The sequence below is a fragment of the Fukomys damarensis genome, unplaced genomic scaffold (assembly GCF_012274545.1).
Source record: "Fukomys damarensis isolate Sample0158 unplaced genomic scaffold, DMR_v1.0_HiC HiC_scaffold_39, whole genome shotgun sequence".
NCBI lineage: Eukaryota > Metazoa > Chordata > Mammalia > Rodentia > Bathyergidae > Fukomys > Fukomys damarensis.
Genome location: NW_022900951.1, coordinates 96585148 through 96603539, shown reverse-complemented (window position 1 = coordinate 96603539; position 18392 = coordinate 96585148). Strand labels below are relative to the sequence as shown.

Genomic DNA, 18392 nt, shown 5'->3' with positions numbered 1-18392 from the left:
CTGCATTTTCTTTTTCTTGTTTTTAATCTTTATTAAATTTATTGGTACATTTTAGGCATAAAATACAGTTACATTCATCATTGGGATCTTGTACCTTTACATAATTTATCTTATTTTTCCCCATTCCCCAGCCCTCCCTTCAGCCCCTCCACCCTTCCCTGTTTACAAAGACATTCTTTCCATGTTTTTCCTTTTCACATAGTTTTTCTTTTCCCTTTTTACCTTTCCCCTACCCCTGCTTTTTCCATTCAACAGATATTGAAGGCCTACTCTGTGTCAGGTTTGGTTCTTGGTGTTGTGGGTACAGGAGGGAGCAAATCTGGCAAAAAAGAAAAAAAAAAGAATCCCCTGACCTTGTTACGATCATGTGGTTCTGGTTTTTTGTTTTTATTTCTGTAGTACTGAAGATTGACCCCAAGGGTTTTGCACTGAGCTAAGTCTCCAGCCCGTTCTTATTTTTTTTTTTTAATTTTAAGACAGTGTCTCATTAAATTTCCCAGGCTGGGCTAGAATTTGCAGTCCTCTTGCCATGGCCTCCAAGAGTTCTGGGATTACAGGAGTATGCATCATCCCTGGCTGGTGTGGTTGTGCTTTCAATTTCTGCAATACTGATAACAAAACCACAAATCCTCACAAATCCTCATATCCTCACAAATCCTAGGCAAGAGCTCTACTACTGAGCTACATTCACAACTCTGGTTCTGTATAGTATTTTTATTGCACTGGGAGCTACCCAAAGCTGCACGAGTGATGAAAGTGTGTAGAACACACACAAACACATGTATAACTGTGAGTGCATGTATAGCCGGTAAAATCTGAATAAGCCCCATGGATGGTGACACTATAGATGTCTAGAGTGTGCTGTTGTAATTATGCAAGATGCTAAGCCTGGGGAAGGCTGCTTTGAAGGGTGTCCTGGCCATTTCTCTGCAACTTCTTGTTAATCTATAATTGTTTCAAAGTATTTTTTGGTGCTGGGGATTGAACCCAGCGCTTGTGCATGTTAAGAGATGTGCTCTATTACTGAGATACACTCTGGCCCCACTGAACAGAATGACTGTGGGGAAGGAGACAATAAAGAATAACATTGCTGTTGCCGCCTGTGTCACAGCGCAAGGTTCAATCCTCAGTACCAAAAATAAAGCGCAAGTTTCGATCCCTGGTACCAAAAACAAACAAACAAACAAATAAATAAATAACAACATGGCATGCTAGAAGGTGGTGTCATCAAGAAAACAAAGGAGGTAAAGCAGAGGGTTAAAGAGTGTTCGGGGGCTGGTTACACCAAAGTGACGACACTTTAGCCTGGACTTTGATGGAGATGTGGGCAAGGCTGTTATTCCTCATCAAACAGAGCACAGCACCTGGCACGGAAAACAATTCTGTTTATTTAACAGTCTGTCACTGTAACTCAGTCCAGGGATTTGTAACCATTTTTGTGTCATGGACAGTTTGATGAAGCCTGTGGACTTATGTTCAGAACTTTTTGAAGCAGGGTCTTGTTAAATTGCTAAATTTCCCGGGCTGGGTTCCAACTTTCAATCCTTCTGCCTCAGTCTTCAGAGTAGCTGGATTATAAATGTGCCTACCTACACCTGGCTTTCAGAAATTTCTTAATACAAAAGATTACAAAGAAAAACAGTTAACATTGCAATAGTCATTACAATATTTTAAAAATAAATGTGTGCTAGCCAGGTATAATGGTACACGCCTGTGATCCCAGCATTTGGGAGGCTGAGGCAGGACAATCACTGAGTTCCAGACCAGCCTTAGCTACATAGGGAGTTCAAGGCCAGCCAGAACTGCAAAGCGAGACTGTCTCAAAAAAAAAAATCCAAAAAACAGCAACAAATAAGTGTGCTATAGTAACATAGATTTTGTTTCAATAGTTCTGTTTGTGGGTCTAATTAAATAATATATTTTTATTTTATGTTTTTGGGACCGAGAATCAAACTCAGGACCTTGCACTTGCCAGGCAGGTATGGTGCCCCTGAAGTACATCCCTAGCCCAACAAACTGTATTTTTAAAAACGTGATGAGCCTGTGTGGTCCACACCTGTAACCCCAGCAGCACTTGGGAGGCTGAGGCAAGAGGATCATCAGCCTGAACTACAAAGTGAGACCCTGTCTCAAAAATAAATAAATAACACTTTGAATGTGTAAACGATAGTTTAAGATATGATCACCAACTGCAATGTTAATATGAAAACATTCAGGATTTCTATAGGTGACCAAGTCACAGGTACCACTAATGCCACTGTGGTCTGTTGTCTACATTTGTAAATAAAGCAAGCTTTAAAATCAGTCACTTTAATTACAGTTGTATTTTTCCCGTCCAAGCTTAGACTGAATTCTACACATGGACTCTTGTAGGCCTGATTAAACGCCTATGCCTCAAATACAACGGTGCAAAAAATGCTCGCGGTAACTGCAAAGATATAGAGATTTTTGTGTTTTGTTTTGTTCTTTCTTTTTGTTTGTAGTGCTGGAGATGGAACCCATGGCCTCGCACCTGGGTCAATTGTAGCTCAGGTTTTTAAGTGGGGAAAAGAAAAATATGAAAACTGGGGAATGCTAGCATACCAAACGCATGCCATTCATTCCTCTATACCTGGCCTAAGGTAGACAAGGTCAGTCTCCACCTCCTAGCAGCTAATTGGCAACCTTTTACCTATTGGAAAACCCCAAGGCCCTCCCTATGCTTACAGGCCTACGGGGTCCGGCCCCAGCAGTGGGTCCCTCCTGCTTCCAGGGACACCCCGATCCCGCCCAGTCCCGCAGCTCCCCGCCGGTTCTCTAGGGCAAAGGCCTGATGGGGCGTTCCCGGGCCCCGCCGCTCGGGGCGCGCTTCCGTCCAAGTACTGGGCCGACGCCCAACGCTCGACGCTCTGAGGTGACGCACGCGAGTTTACCCCCTCCCCTCACCCCGTGCCCGGTTTTGGAAGGGTTTTGGAAAGGTTTCGACTTTGGTACTTAGCATAGGCTATCTCACCCACGAACCGGGCGGCCTCTAGCACACAGAAGAGCGCCTGAGGGAATCTCTTATGCAAGCGAATTCCAATTCGCACCAAGCAGCGCAGGTTCCCACGCCCCCCCCCCGGGAGCGCAGGTAGAGGGTGAAGGGGAAAAATGGCTAGCGCAACCTCCAGGCGTCGTCCGGTGCGTGGCGTCACCTCCTAAGCCCCACCTCCTTACGGCGCCTTCTAAATGCGTGCTTCCGCCTACTTCCCCCTCTTCTGCTTCTGTCCGCCATCGTGTGCGTACGTTTACTTCCGAGCTTAACTATGGTGAGTCTTATCGGCCAACATCGGCTCCGAGGTGGCTTCCCGATTCAAGAAGCTGCCGCAGGCTTGCTGGGGCCGCGTAGAGCATCGAAGGGCAGGGCTATTTTGAAAGCTTTTTCAATAAAAGGTCGAATTTTGCCACTGCGGGCCTGGAGGGAAGCTAGGGATCCCCGAGGGAGTGGCGGGCTGCGCCGACGTCGCCGATTCGAGGGGGCGCTCTGGTTCCTGGGCCACTGCCGATGAGAGGAGCGCAAGAATTCTTGCTTCCTTTCCACTGGAGCGGACTGGGATTCTGGAGGAGAGAGGTCACAGGATCACCCCAGAAACTGCAGCTCAACTGCCAGCTGTCCGAGGCCGGCACGGTGTTCTGGGCGCCAAGAGGGGAGTTTGTACCAGGAAAGAGCAACATTTTGAGACCGCAGGACTTTTTTAGTCGTTTGCTCAGAGATAGGAGCATTGCCCCGTGGAAGCTCCTGCTCCCGGCAGCGTTGTGCACCTGTGTCATTCGGGAATTCTTAGTAAAAGCAGCGCACCAGTCGCTGCTCTGACAGGGTTTGCCGAGTACTTTTATTGGCTTATAGGTATGGAGGGGATCAGTATTTGAGTTTTATTGTTTATTGCTTGACTATCCACAGCTGCTACTGTGGATTGGAAAGAGGTGTAGACTATTTTCTTTATAATGGACTCTATTATGCAAGGCGTTAATTTTACTGGGTTTGAAGCGGTGGGAGTTGGGCTTAAGTAACCCAAGTTCATGAAAGCTGAAAGATCAGTAAATTAGGAAAGTCATCTTTGAGAAAGTGACATTTTAAATAGAACTAATAACCAAAATGGTAAATGGGTTGGGTCTACTGGATCTTGAAGATTGCATAAATCTTAGCCTCGAAATGACCTTTGAAAGTGGGTGCTTCCATTTTACAAGGTAAATGGTAGGTTATCTCTGCACATTACTACTAATTTTTGGACGGTTTACTCTAGTCGTTCATTCTGCTTATTCTGTTTTTATTTGAGGCAGGGTCTCACTATGTAGTGCTCGCTGGCCTTGAACTAAGTAGTCGGCTATCCTCAAACTCCGGATCCTTAGGCTTCTGAGTGCTGGCATAGGCGTGTGTCGCCACACACAGTTCGCTATGCTTATTTTTATTTGAAAGGTGGAAAGTATGGTAAACTGTCTCCAGAGAAGTGGAAGTCAAATGGGCTTGATAGTTTAGCACTGAAATTGTCTTGCGGCTATATATTAAGCACTCAAATGTTTGTTTGGACGAGGGAGTTTTGTCTTTTGAGCGGGCTCTAGTGTCAGTTTAAATTGGTTGCATCTCCTTGCAGTCTTCTCACAAGACTTTCAGAATCAAGCGATTCCTGGCCAAGAAGCAAAAGCAGAATCGTCCCATTCCTCAATGGATTCGGATGAAGACTGGTAATAAAATCAGGTAAGATGTCTTATTGTTCCACTTTTTTGGTTAAATTTTTGGGTTACTTTTCGAGTATAAATTACGCTGTGAAAGTTAATGGAATTCAGTCCATTCTGTACCACCATTGTCTTGAGATCCTTTCCCCCGCCCTTAATGTGCTTCCTTTTCCACACACACTGCACCAGGCCACAACTGATCCTTATTAATTTCCTGGTTGTCTTAGTCTGAGGTGGAGAGCTAGAGCTACAGCGGGGAGGGCGCTCTCTCGCTTGGGTACTTTAAAAAAGATGGGGAACTGCTCTCTACTGCAGAAGTATTTAAATTGATGATCTCAGGAGAGACGTTTTAGAAACCTCCAAGATGAGCTAGTCTCCAAACTTTTTTGGCCTACTACTATGACCAGCTGGCCTGAGATAATTCTTGAAGGGAGGAGAAACAGCATCAAAAATGAAAGGAATTTGCCAGATAGCAGCCATTTACAGTCCGGGTGTGTTAAGCATTCCGAGTTTTTTGTTTAAAATGAACTACCAGGTTTCCTGGCTTATTTCAAAGCCAAAGAGACGGAGAAGGAGGGAGAAAGCTGAAAGAAATTTTTTAAATTATTATTTTTCAAGCACTTTTGAGCTGACATTGTAAAGTATGAACTTGAAGTGAGTCCTTTTTGATTTTTTTTTTTTTTTTTTTTTTTTTTTGGTACCGTGGATCGAACTAGGGCCTTTGCGCTTTCCGGTTTTTTGGAGACAAGGTCTCACAATGTAATTCATTCTAGCCTCAACTCAAGGTGATCCTTCTCAGAAGAATCACCTGGGATTACAGGTGTGCTCTATCACACTTGGCGATGGGTGCCTCTTTAAAAAGAGGACATGGAAGCCAAGGAGTGCAGGATTACAAATTAATGTAGAACTCATTTTGAATTGTATGTCAAATCTGGTGTGATGGATTTGCTGATATGAAGAGGTAGATGATTGGGGCTAAACTGGAGGGCCTATTTCCTTAATTCTTTTAACCAGTTAGATATGTGCAAAATCTCTACCCACTGTAGCTTCATAGGCTAGTTAATTGTTAACTTTTGTCTGCTGTGTACTAGATACTGTTCTATATTATTTCTATGTACTGAACTGTTTGCAGGGCCTATCGGCACAGGCAGTAAGATTTTAAAGCCTATGGCAGCGGTGTTAGAAGTGAGTGGTGGTTTGTTTGATGTATCCTCATGAACATCACATCCCCATCTGATGAGGGTGGGACCTGCCTTCCAGGTTGGGAGGAAAAAACCAAGAATTCAGTGCTTAATTGAGCCTGCTATTAGTAGTATTAGACCCTTGTTCTGTGATCTAGAGTTGGGAAGGAGTTTTGTACTTGGTATTATATATAATTAGCATGATAGAATTTTTTTTATCAGCTATCTTTTAAGTACTTTTTTCCTGTGCCCCGGGGATCAAACCCATATCCTTGTACAGGCTCATCAAGCACTGCATTGAATTCTAACCCCCAGCCCTTTTTGGGACCTTTATATGGGTTGAAAGCAGGTTGCAATTACAGTGCTTCATTTTTGTGGAAGTACTGCCATTATCCTGCTAAAAGAAAAGAACTGTGTTGGTTGTTTTTGATTTTGCCTTTGTGAGGGTAAAATCATAACAGATTGACACTGACAATTCAGATTTCTTTAGCTATGCAAATCACTACTGCTCTGGGGTAGGCATGGGTGAGGTGTTAATTGATCTGTTGTATGCAGGAGCTTTTTTGTGTGTGATCCATTAGGCTCACAGTACCGCAGCATCTGCCCCAGGTCTTTGAATCAAAGCCAAGGATAGGACTTCCCAATTCAGAACCCATCCTTAGCTAGGTGCTGTGACTGCAGAACTGTAATTTCAGCTGTTAAGGAGGCTGAGACAGTCGCAAGTTCAAGGCCAGGCTGGCAAAAAGGACTAGAGATTCCTTGAGTTCAATCCCTAGCACCACAAAAATGAAAAGGAACTAAGACTTGAGTGATCTCAAGTTAAAGCTTGGTTTAACTTTTTTAAAAAGGACATGTGGAAAGTCATTTCTTTACTCTTCAGAAAGCTCCAGACTTCTTAAAAGAAGGAACCCTTTGAGTTCTGCCTAAAGGGCCAAGTTGGGAATGAAAACAGCTTTTAAATTATGGCCAGGCTGATTTGTGACCTGCGGCTTCTTTCTGTGTAGGTACAACTCCAAGAGGAGACACTGGAGGAGGACCAAGCTGGGACTGTAAGGAATTGAATATGAGATGCAGCGTATTTGTCTCCTGGAAGTCAAAAATGATAAATTCTTTATCATGGTCAAGGTTACATTACCGTATCAAGCTTTGAAATACCATTGGCTGGACAGTTGAACATGCTTAATCAGAAATCTTATTCTGTGGTCGCGCTAATGAGTCAACAATAAATGTTTTGAAACGTTTTGAATTACTCTTAATTTCTTCTCCCCCACCAGGTATGAGACTGCTGCTTTCTGCAATGACAGAATTTTTCTCTGGCTACCTGGTATTGAAGTGTGTTTGATGCTGGGACTGGGGTTTATTTGTCTGTTTTTTGGTTTGTTGAGATGGGGGTCTCCCTATGTAGTCCAGGCTGGACCTGAGCTAAACTGTCGAATTGGTACAATCCTCCTGCCTGAGCCTCCCTAGTGGTTGGGATTGTAGGTGCGCACCACCCTGCCCAGCTAAATTTTTTTTAACTGTAAAACTTAACTTTGAGGTATAGAATAGAGCCATTCACATTTTATACTTTTTCTGTAAGCAAAAGGAATTTTATGGGCATGGTGATGTATACTAAGGCAGCTGGGGGGTGGGAGGGAGGCAAGTTAAAGGCCAGCCTGAGTAACTCAGCAAGAGTGAGACTCAGAAAGGAGGTATATAGCTCAGTAGTAGAGAGCTTCCCTAGCACACATGAGTCCCTTGATTCAGTCACCACTGCAATAAAAAGGCAGGAAAGAAGCAAGTTTGCTTTTGGGGGAGTATTTTCAAAGGCTTCCCAGACTCTACTGCAACTTGAGAAGGATGATATCTAGTGAGCAAGGGACAGATGCTGAAACAAAGTAGCTTGTGACCTCAGGTATAGAAAAAGACATATATCCTTTTAATCAAAGACCAAATTCTTGATTTGGAGCTGCAGGTCAGTCAGTCCAAGCTGGATTCCAATGCTACCTCTTCCAGAGACCCAGGATGGCTTCCACATTCTTAGCTGGAGCTGCTACTTCCAGCAGGAGCCTTCATGATTGCCTTATGCATCATGTCCTGGCACCCTCCTCTGCAGGTTTTCTCAGACAAGTACTTTGATGGGTACCAAACAATACTAAGTAGATACAACTTCTTCGCTTAGTACTGTGACCATGAGTTAAAAGGTTAATAAAATAACCAGGCTGTAGCTCAATGCTTGAGCATTTGTTAGATGTGCTAGACCCTGGATTACTTTCCCAGTACTACAAATGAAAAAAAAAGGAAAACCATAGAGGAAATTGGATGTAGGGGTTTTTTTTCGGGGGCGGGTACTGAAGATAGAACCCAGGACCTAGTGTGTGCCAGTTCAAGTGCTGTCCACTGAATTACATCCTCAGGCTCCCTTTACAAATTTTTGGAAAGGATTGGGGAGGCAATAGTTTGTTTCAGCAGGCGGTTAGCAAAGGGTTCACGCTGGTGTAGACAACCAGGCCCACACTGGAAACAAAATGAACTGATAACAATGCTGTGACTCCTTAGTTATTGAGGAAGTAGAAGTCCTGAACCCAGCCCTATTCTTAGGAAACTGTAAAGTGTCCCAAGAAGATACAGATGTTCATCTAACAGGAACACTGAAAGGAATTTTATGTAACAAATTATTTCTAGAACAGTGATTGATGGTGAACCTTTTTGAGACTTAAGTGCCCAAACTGCAACCCAAAACCCACTTATTTATCATAAAGTGCCAACACAAACCTGAGTACTGAGGTTTTAGTTTAGGAAAACAGCTGTTACTTGATACTCAGCTGCTGGGCAACTTGGTTTGTGTTTGGACAGAGAGGGCTCTGTGCATTTTAAGATGGGTTCACTAAATTCCCAGGCTGGCCTCAAATGTGTAATCCTGCCTCAGCCTCCCAAGTACTGGGATTATAGATGTGCTCCACTATGCCAAGATTTAAATTCCTACTATTTTAAAAGTGGGCCCAGATTGTCAGTTTAGACCCTGGCTTAGTTAGCTCTTCTGTATTTTACTGGTCCAAACCAGTGGTGGTGGGCCTGTGGTACACGTTATGCAGCAGGCTGGTTTTTTTTTGGGGGGGTGAGACTTACCTGGAACTCATTGTGTAGCCCAGGCTGGTCTTGAATTCACAGTGACCCTCCTGCTTCAGCCTCCCTATTGCTGGGATTATAGGTGTGTACCACCATGCCCTGCGGCAGTAGGCTGTTAATGAAAGCTCTAAAAAGTTTGCCATCACTGGTCAAAACAATCATAAAACCTATCTAGAGTCACAGGAGAGGAATATAGACCCCACCTATTGGAAAGGGTGTTAATTTGTTGTGATCTTTAATCCATGACAGGCTAGGGAAAAGAGCATTGGATTCAAGAAATCTGAACCAAATAAGTTACATAGGAGATAAAGGTTCTAGTCAGGCCCTGTGGAGCAGGCCTATAATTCTAGCACTCTGGAAGGCTGAGACAGGAGGATTGCAAGATCAAACCCTGTATGGGCAATTTGTCAATTAAGAGACATTGTCTCAAAAAGAGTAAAAGGGGGCTGGGGATTTAGCTCAGTGGTTCTGCCTCCTGGGAGTTCAATCACCGGTACCCAAAAAAAAAAAAAAAAAAAGATAGTCCCATTTTGAAAGCTACAACAGCCTGCTGTTAACCACATCAGCTTTTAGGACTTCGATTTTCTTCTATTTGAAATGAGGAAATTGGATTTAACCTCTAAGCTTGAAAATTATAAGTTGTAATGCCACCTTTGTTTGTTTTTGAGAGGGTTGTAATGCCACCTTTGTAACTAAATGTACATCTAATGTGATGCTCCTTACAAAGGTGTTTCCATGGGGATCTCCAAGGGAAGAATGGCTTAGGAGTGGAAGGCAAGTAAGCTACAAAAATCAATCGGGCCAGGCATTTAGCTCAGTGGCACCGTACCTACCTGCCTCACAAGCACAAGAGGTCCTGAGTTCAATCCCTAGTACTAGGAAAAAAGGGGAAAAAAAATCAGCCAAGCAGCAGATCTAAATTCAGGGTCAGCTGCCTCCATCTCCCATTTGCTTGCTCCAGAACCTTTCATAAATGGCGAGTGAGACATGCAGGGCTGTGCCCAGTGCTGGGCTGCAGGAGTGAGATCCGGGGACAGGCCATGTGTCCCATGTCTGCCCCAGCCGCTTGTGTGCTTGGGAACTGGTCCTGATAGGAGAGGCTGAGGAAGTGTTACTGACAGCTGAATTAGAAATGTAGATAGGCCTTCTAGGGGGTCCATGTAGAAGAACACTTCAACACTGGCTGGAGGCACATCTGAAAAAGGCCAGGCCACAAGATGATTCGATAGGCCTGCAAGCTTTCCTAAGAGATAAAGAGCAACAGGAGTAATTACTATAATTAGTACACCCTGTCCAGTAAGTCCAGCTAGGCATCAGCAGATAACCAGAACATCCAGACTGATCCTCCCGTCCCTTCTGTCCCCTTTCCAAGAATGCCTCTGATCTTTCTATGTTAGAAGTTATAGATAAGCTGGAGTTAATGTTGCCATAACCCTGCATAGCTGTCTTCCCTGCTGGGTCAGTATTAGCTAAGCGACTCTACCTTAATCCTATAGGTAGATTGTACAGTAGTTTGACCCATGTACCCGCCTTGTGATTTTGCTCTTGGAGGAAGAGCCTCTGTGGCTACCCCTTCTAGGACCGACCTCAGGAACTTTCTCTCGAACCTTTCGCATTCTTCCTTTGGCCTCAAAATTCATTCTTCCAGCTGGGGATTTAGCTTAGTGGTTCAGTGGCCTGCCTTGCAAACACAAAGACCCGAGTTCAATCCCCGGTACCAAAAAAAAAAAAAAATTCATTCTTCCATATTTCGGAGACATGAACTCACACATCTGACATTGAGTGGGTTGGGAGCAAGCAGAGCCCTAACGGTTGAAGAGAAGTTAGATTTAGGGGGCAGGGCTGGGGGCAGAGTATGGCATATTCACATTTTAAGAGGAAACAGACAGAAGAAGCCCAATCTAGAGAAAGCTGTGAGACTGAGGGAACCAAAAGTGTCTCAGCAGGACTGGAGAAAGGGGATATAGTCGGGGTGTGGGAAGAGGATGCCAGGAGGAAGTCATGATGGCGGGTGAGGCTGGGGAGGTCTTTGGGGCCAGGTTATAGGGAGTCTTCAGTCCTTGAGAGGGAGCTTGAACTCTGCTGGGCCAAGAAAAGCCTTAAAGGGTTTGACTGCACAGTGGACTATCTGGTTGCAGTTAAAGCATCACCAAGAGGAGAGGCTGGGTAATTAGGTGATGGATATGCCCTTTACCCTGATTTGAGCATTACACATGGTATACATGTATCAACATCATTCTCTACACAAAATGTACACTTATTTTGCATCAATGAAAAAAGTTTTTCAGGGGGTCTAGCTCAGTGGTGCCACGCCTGCCTCGCAAGCACAAGGTCCTGCATTCGAATCCCCATACTGAAAAATGAAAAGGTTTTTTTTTTTTAAAAGGGCTGGGCATGTGCTCAGTGGTAGCATGCAGGAGGCTCTGGATTGCAAGTTGGAGTCCAACCCAAGCAACTTAGCAACTTAGACCCTGTCACAAAAACAAAAAACAGAGGGGCTGAGGATGTAATTTAGTGTGAAGCCCCTGGGTTCATTCTCTAGTACATGTACACACACAGTAAAAAAGTAATAAAAAGGAAATATAAGGTAAAAAACCATTAAAGCTAGGGTGTGGACTACTGAGAAGAGTCAGGTGGGGTGGCTGCGCTTGGAAGAAGGAGACCCCTAAGAGGCTCTGATTTTGTTTATTAAACTTGAGACTGGTTTTAATTCCCATGGGGACACGGGTGCCGACTCGGTGGAGTGAGCTGGATTCAGTAGGATCAGCAAGAATCACGACTGGCTGCAGGGGAAGAGGAAGAGAGACATGGCCAGGTGTCTGGCTTATGCCACAGGGCTAGTGGTGGCATCGCTAGGAGGGAAGGCCCGTGAGAGTAAGTCTCTGGGACTGTGTGTGTGTGGGAGGGTGATATTGGAGACAGCAGGAGAACATCCCGGAGAAGGTGCAGTTTTCTCAGGAGTGACAGCCTGCTTCTACAGTGGGAGGGGAGCCCAAAGAGAAGTAGGAAGGCAGAGGGACCTACGGTCCCTGGATCCAAGAGCCTGGGGGGTGGAAGGAAGAGTCAGCTTCAGACTGGGGATTAGTCTTACAGAGCAGGACTGGTTAGCAGTAGAGAGAGTGTGGACCCTGACTCTGAGACCTTGGGGCAAGTCACTGAGTCTCAATTTCCCTGCCCTCAAAAATTGGGTCTGCTCAGGGATGGGGATTTAGCTCAGCGACACAGCGCCTGCCTGGCAAGTGTGAGACCCTGAGTCCTGAGTGTCAATCCCCAGTACAAAAGTGGGTCTGCTCATGGAAGGCAATGACGCACATAGTGCATGTGCATATTTGCTCCAGGCCAAATGAAGAAGTCACCAACTCCCTTGTTATAGCAGGAGGAAGAAGAGGATGTACATGCAGGTGAGTTCACAGGTTTGGTTGTAGGAAGTTGAACATACTCCTTTTTAGGTGGTTTTTGTAATTTTTATTTTTGGCTGTGCTAGGGTTGGGACTCAAGAGCTTGTATGCTAGGCAAGCATTCTACCATTGAGCTACACCCCAGCCTCTATTTTTGTATTTTTATTTATTTATTGAGGCAAGGTCTTATTATGTAGTCCAGGGTGGTCTTGAAGCTGTGCTCCTGCTCCGCCTCCTGAGCGCTGGAAACAGGTATGTGCCACCATGCCTAGCTTTGTTTCTACCTTTTTGATGAAAGAGAATAATTTTATCTTCTCAGTGCTACTGGATAACATCACCTGCAGTTTTGGAGTTATAGAAAAGCCACTCATTTAGCTAGGACAATCACTACTATCAGAGGGTCAATAAACTGCCAGTTACTTAACTCATCAGGATTTGCTTCTGCAGTAGAGAAGAGGCTACTGGGCATGGTGGCACATGCCTGTAATCTCAGTACTTAGAAGGCAGAGACAGGAGGATTACCTGGGTTCAAAGCCAGGCTGAACTATATAGCCAGACCTATCTAAAAAAATTTTTTAAAAGGCCAGGCATGGTGGTACATGCCTATAATCTCAACACTGGGGAAGCTTGAGGCAGGAGCATTACCTGGGCTACAATAGTGAGACCCAGACTCAAAAAAAGAAAAAAATGGGAAAAAATAGGGAGCCAAGCATGGTGGTGCATGCCTGTAATCCCAGGTATTGGGGAGGTTGAGGAAGGAGGATCTCAAGTTCAAGTCCTGCCTGGGCAATTCTGCAAGAACCTGCTTCACAATAAAAGAAGGGTTGGGATATAGCTCAGTGCAAGACCCTGGGTTCAATTCCCAGCACCAAAAGAAAAAGGTAAAAAGGAAAACAACAGAATGACACCTGTTTTTGTAACCCAGTACTCAAATTTGTTCATCTAATTTTTTTCCTGATAAAATATTTTTGGTAGAGGTTATTTTTTAGAACAGTTTTAGATTTATAAAAAACTAAGAAGATAACATAGAGAGTTAAAGTTCATTGTTTATTCAGATTTCCTTAGTTTTTACCTAATTTCTCTTTCCCGTCCCAGGATCACATCCCAGATGCAACTTTGCAGTCGTTGTGTGTTCTTAGGCTCCTCTTGGCTGTGGTCATTTCTCCGATTTTCCTTGTTTCTGGTGGCCTTGACCGTTTTGAGAAGTATGGGTCCAATATTTTCTAGGATGGCCCTCTATTGGAATTTACTTGGTGTTTTTCTTGTGATTAGATTGTGGCTGTATGGTTTGGAGAGGATCATGAAGGTAAAGTGCTAATCATATCACATTATATTAAGGGAACATCCTATCACCACCATTTAGCACTGTTGGTATTGACCTTCACCACTGGCTGAGGTAAGGTGTCCGGCTTTTCTCCTCCTTTCTCACTGTATTCTTTGGAAATAAGTCGCTGTGTGTAGTCCTCATTTAAGGAGTATGGAATTATCTCCTTGTTTGAGGGAGAAGTGCATTATTATTTGAAATGTTTCTGTATAGGAGGTTTTACTCAATAATTTCTTCCTCTCTTTCCTTCCCTCCTTCCCTTCCTTCCACTCATTTTTTTTTTTTTTGAGACAGGGTCTTGCTATTTATCCCAAGCTGGCCTTAAACTCATGATCCCCTCTCCTCAGCCTCCCGAGTGCTGGGATTATAGGTGTGCACTATGCTTGGCAATAATTTTTATATCAATAGGGATTTACGAATGTTTATACTTTGTGTTATAATTCAGTACTGCCACACACTTAGCCTAGAGGCAGCCACTTCTCCAGGGAACCAAGGTTCATTGGAGAATGGCATTCTGAATAATTTGTGTGGGTGGGGGGCAGTGTGATGCTGGGCATGGAACCCAGGTCCTTTATGACCTGAACATATTTTAATCTGATTGCAAATCTCTGGTGCTGGTGTATAACATGGGTTTGTTTTTTTTTTTTTTGGTTTCTTAGGGTTCAAGCAGAGAAGCAGAAGCCCCAGGAGATAGAAATTTATCGCTGAGCACTGGCCTCTGTCACTGTGAGTCAGATGAGGTCCACAGGGCAGGCCTTCAGGAAGGGCAGCCTGGGCCTCCCAGGCCTGGCTGTGCATGGGCTGAGGCTGCGGTTCACAGGAGGACTTGCCTTCTCAGGGAAGCCTCAGCCCTGCTCTTAAGGCTTCTTGACTAAGTCCTTGGTTATCTAGAATAATCTTCCTTACTTAAAGTCATGATGGCCAGGCACTGGTGGCGGCGCATGCCTATAATCCCAGCGCTCTCAGAGGCCAGGAGGCAGGAAGATTACAAGTTAGAGCCCTGCCTGGGCAATTTAGTGACTTAGCAAGACCCTATGTGTGTTAGTTACTTTTCTCTCATTGCTGAGACAAAATACCCAGCACCCAAAGTTGGAGGGGAAGGGGTTTATTTGGCTTACAGTTTGTAGAGGTTTCAGTCCATAATTGGCTGACTCAAAGTCTGGGATGACACAGGCATCGCAGAGGAGAAACAGCATGGCTTACCCAAGGCAGCAAAGGCAACAAGGGGGTTTAACAGCATCTTTCTGCCCCTTTTATCTTATTCAGACTATCAGGATTATGGCAGTGCCAAACTAATCACTCACATGTAGTGGTTTAGTAATCACAGGCCCTGAACCCCAGCATTACACATTCCAGATTCAGCTACCTCTGAAAAAGAAAGTCCCACCTTATCTGCACGAGGCTTTGGGAGGACATCTAAACACAAACCATAACACTATGTCAAAAACAAAGTATAAAAGGCTTGGGAATGCAGCTCAGTGTGAAGGCCTGTGCATTCAAGCCTGAGTATCACAGAAACAGCCTGGGTGGAAGAGGGGACTTTAATTACCTCTGCAAAATTCCTGGACTGCAGCACACAGGTTAGTGTTTCCAAAATAACTGGGACCTAGGGCCTCTCAAAGATGACATAAGAGGCCAGGCATGGTGGTGCACACCTATAATCCCAGCATTCGGGAGCCTGAGTTAGGAGGATCTCTGTGAGTTCGAGACCAGCCTGGTCTACACAGTGAGTTCCAGGTTGGTCTCAACTACACAGTGAGACCCTGTCTCAAAAGAACAACAAAAATAAAACAAAACAAAGATGAGATAAGACCATCACATCTTTAGAGGTTCAAAACCCAGGAGACTTCATTAACTTATCAGGTTCCAGGTTTACTAAAGAACCTCTTATAAATCAAAGCTTTTAGTTTGTTAACTCTGTGTGTGAATGAGTGAACAAATGTGCACAAGTAGGGGTGTGTGCTGTGATGGAACCTAGAGCTTCTTCCATACCAGATGTCTTACTTTCTCGTTACTAGGACACAATGCCCAACACCCACAAGTTAGAGGAGGAGAGGTTTATTTTGGCTCACAGTTAGTACAGGTTCCAGTCCATAGTTCACTGGCTCCAAGGCAGGGTGGCATGGCAGATGTGAAACAGCTCATGGCATGGCAGGTAGAAAGCAGGGATAGGGAGCAAGGGAGCAAGGAGAGATTCAGACCCTTCCAGTCACAACCCAGTAACCACCTCCTCTAAACAGGCTTCACCTCTAAACATTACATTACATTCTATCAGGCCCCCATGATCCACTTACCCCCCAAAACCCCCACCTATGAGCACATGAGGCTTTGGAGGGATATCTAGGTATAAACCATAACACCAGGCAAGTGCTCTACCACTGGACTACACACCTACCCCTCAGCTGTTAGCTACTTTAGGGTGTGTCATGAGTGACTGCCTTTTTCACCTGAAATACCTGACTCCATTGTGATGACCCCAGTCCCCCCTGTGAACATTGTCTGTGATACTGAGCTGAACTAGCAGGGCTGCTTCAGGAACTCCAGGTCCTGAAGAGTTCTTACCATCACACCATGGGACTTCATTGTGCTACTCTTAGTTTTGTTTATTTTTTAAGATAGGATCTCACAATGTAATCCCAGCTGACCTTGAATTTGTCCTCTTGCCTCAGCCTCCTGAGTGCTGAGATTACAAGCCTGCACCACGGTTCCCAGCTGCTCTAGTCTTGTTTTTCTATCAGCTCCTCTGTCACCTGTATGTTTATGTGCTACCCCCGTTGCCCTTTCTGGAGGCCGCCAATCCGCAGTGCTATTTGCCTGACTCTCCTATGCACTGCGTGCAGCCAACTTGCTGGGCCATGACAGCTATAAAAGAAGGCAACCCAGAGTCCTGTGGGAAGGAACCATCACCAACAGGACTCTTTCTGTCCCAGAGGCCAAGCAAAGTGTCAACTATGGAACAGGTTCACCAAAAACAGCCTGCAAAATGAATACTCAGTTCTGTGCTGGGTACTTGGGGGTGTGAGGATAAATAATGATTGATATTTTTCTTTTGTTAATTAATTAAATGACTCTTATTTCACTTTTTTTTGAGACAGGGTCTCATTGTGTAGTCTAGGCTGGCCTCAAATTCACAGGGCTCCTGCTGCCTCACTGGGATCACAGGTGCTGGGATCACAGGCCTGTGCCACCACACCCAGCTTCATTGCTTTTTAATGAGTCATTTGCCTCCCATTGTCTCTGTCTTTAAAATAACAGCTTTACTAGCTGTGTGTGCTGGTGTATGCCTGTAATGTCAGCTACTTTGGGAGGCTGAGGCATGAGGATCACAAGTTTGAGGCCAGCCTGGCCAATGTAGTGAGACCCTGTCTCAAAATAAAATAAAAAGAGCCAGGAACAGAGCTCATTGAAAGAGTACTTTCTTAGTGTGTGAGAGGCCCTGAGTTTGATCCCCAGTACCACAAACCAAAAAAGCAAAACAAAATAGCTTTATTAAGACAATTCACAAACTAAACAATTGACATACTTAAAGTGTGCATTTCAGTGGCTTTTCATACACTCACAGATATGTACCTCAAAAAGAAATCCCCTGCCTTCATCTGCTAATCCTCCTTCCCAGCCCTGGGCAACCATTAATTTGTCTCTCCAGATTTGCCTGTTCTGATCATTCCATGTAAATTGAATCATATGATATGTGGTCTTCTGGATGTGGTTCTGTCACTTAGCGTGATGCACTCAGGTTCATCCATGCAGCATGTATCAGTACTTCGTTCCTTTTTATGGCCAAATAATATTCCTCTGTATAGATATACCACATTTGTATTAGGCTTGGTGTTGTTTCTAGCTTTTAATTTTTTGGGGCGGGTATGAGACTTGAACTCAGGACCTTGTGTTTGCTAGACAGGCATGGTGCCACTGAACTAAATCCCCAGTCATGTTTTTAGCTTTTAGCCATTTTAAGTAATGATGCTATGAACATCCACGTACAAGTTTTTGTGTGGATGTTTTCATTTCTTTTTTATAAATTTATCTTTTTATTAGTACATGTTTATGATACATAATGAATATATTCATGGTGAGGAGAGTTGGTACATGTATATATTTTTTTTCCTTAGTCCCTTTTATTTCCCCTTCTCTTCCCCTCCCTCCATTCTCACTTGTTTTAATTTCTGTTGAATACCTAGGAGACTTGATGGGTCATGGTAACTCTGTGCTTAACTGCCAGACTATTTCCACATTGGCCAAACCAGTTTACATTCCCAGTGGCAATGTGTGAAGGTCTAATTTCTCCTTCTCCTGGCCAGTGCTTGTTAACTATCTGACTTCTTGCATATACCCATGCTAGTGGCTATGAAGTAATATCTCATTCTGGTTTTGCTCTGCATTTCCCTAAGGACTAATGATGTTGAGCACATTTTCATATGCTTATTGGCTATGTTTATTTTCCTGGATAAATGTCTATTTAAGTATTTAAAAATTAGATTGTAGCCAAGTGTGATGGCACACGCCTGTAATCCCAGCACTCAGGAGGCTGAGGCAGGAGAATTGGCAAGAGTTTGAGGCCAGCCTGGCTTACATAGTGAGTTCAAGGCCAGTCTGAACTGCATAGTGAAACTTTGTCTCAAAACAGCAAAAAAAATCAGATTGTGAATATCTATATTAATTTTTGTGGCACCTGGCATTTTATTTTCT

At 44.2% G+C, this 18392-nt stretch overlaps 1 protein-coding gene and 1 non-coding gene across 2 annotated transcripts; both read left to right on the top strand.

Annotated features, from left to right (window-relative positions):
- The first annotated feature begins 3195 nt into the window (after positions 1–3195).
- Rpl39 (ribosomal protein L39) lies at positions 3196–7073 on the top strand. The gene is made up of 3 exons (XM_010612999.2): positions 3196–3287; positions 4611–4714; positions 6878–7073. Exons 1-3 carry the CDS (start codon positions 3285–3287, stop codon positions 6924–6926), a joined length of 156 nt encoding a protein of 51 aa, XP_010611301.1. The 5' UTR covers positions 3196–3284; the 3' UTR covers positions 6927–7073.
- Positions 6216–6350, top strand: LOC117284855. Its single transcript, XR_004515925.1, has one exon. It is a non-coding gene; the product is annotated as a small nucleolar RNA SNORA69 (small nucleolar RNA).
- Positions 7074–18392: the final 11319 nt, after the last annotated feature.

Coding starts and splice junctions, on each gene's coding strand:
- Rpl39 (XM_010612999.2), top strand. Junction 4,715..6,877: donor AAGACTGGTAATAAAATCAG/GTAAGATGTCTT, acceptor CTTTCTGTGTAG/GTACAACTCCAAGAGGAGAC.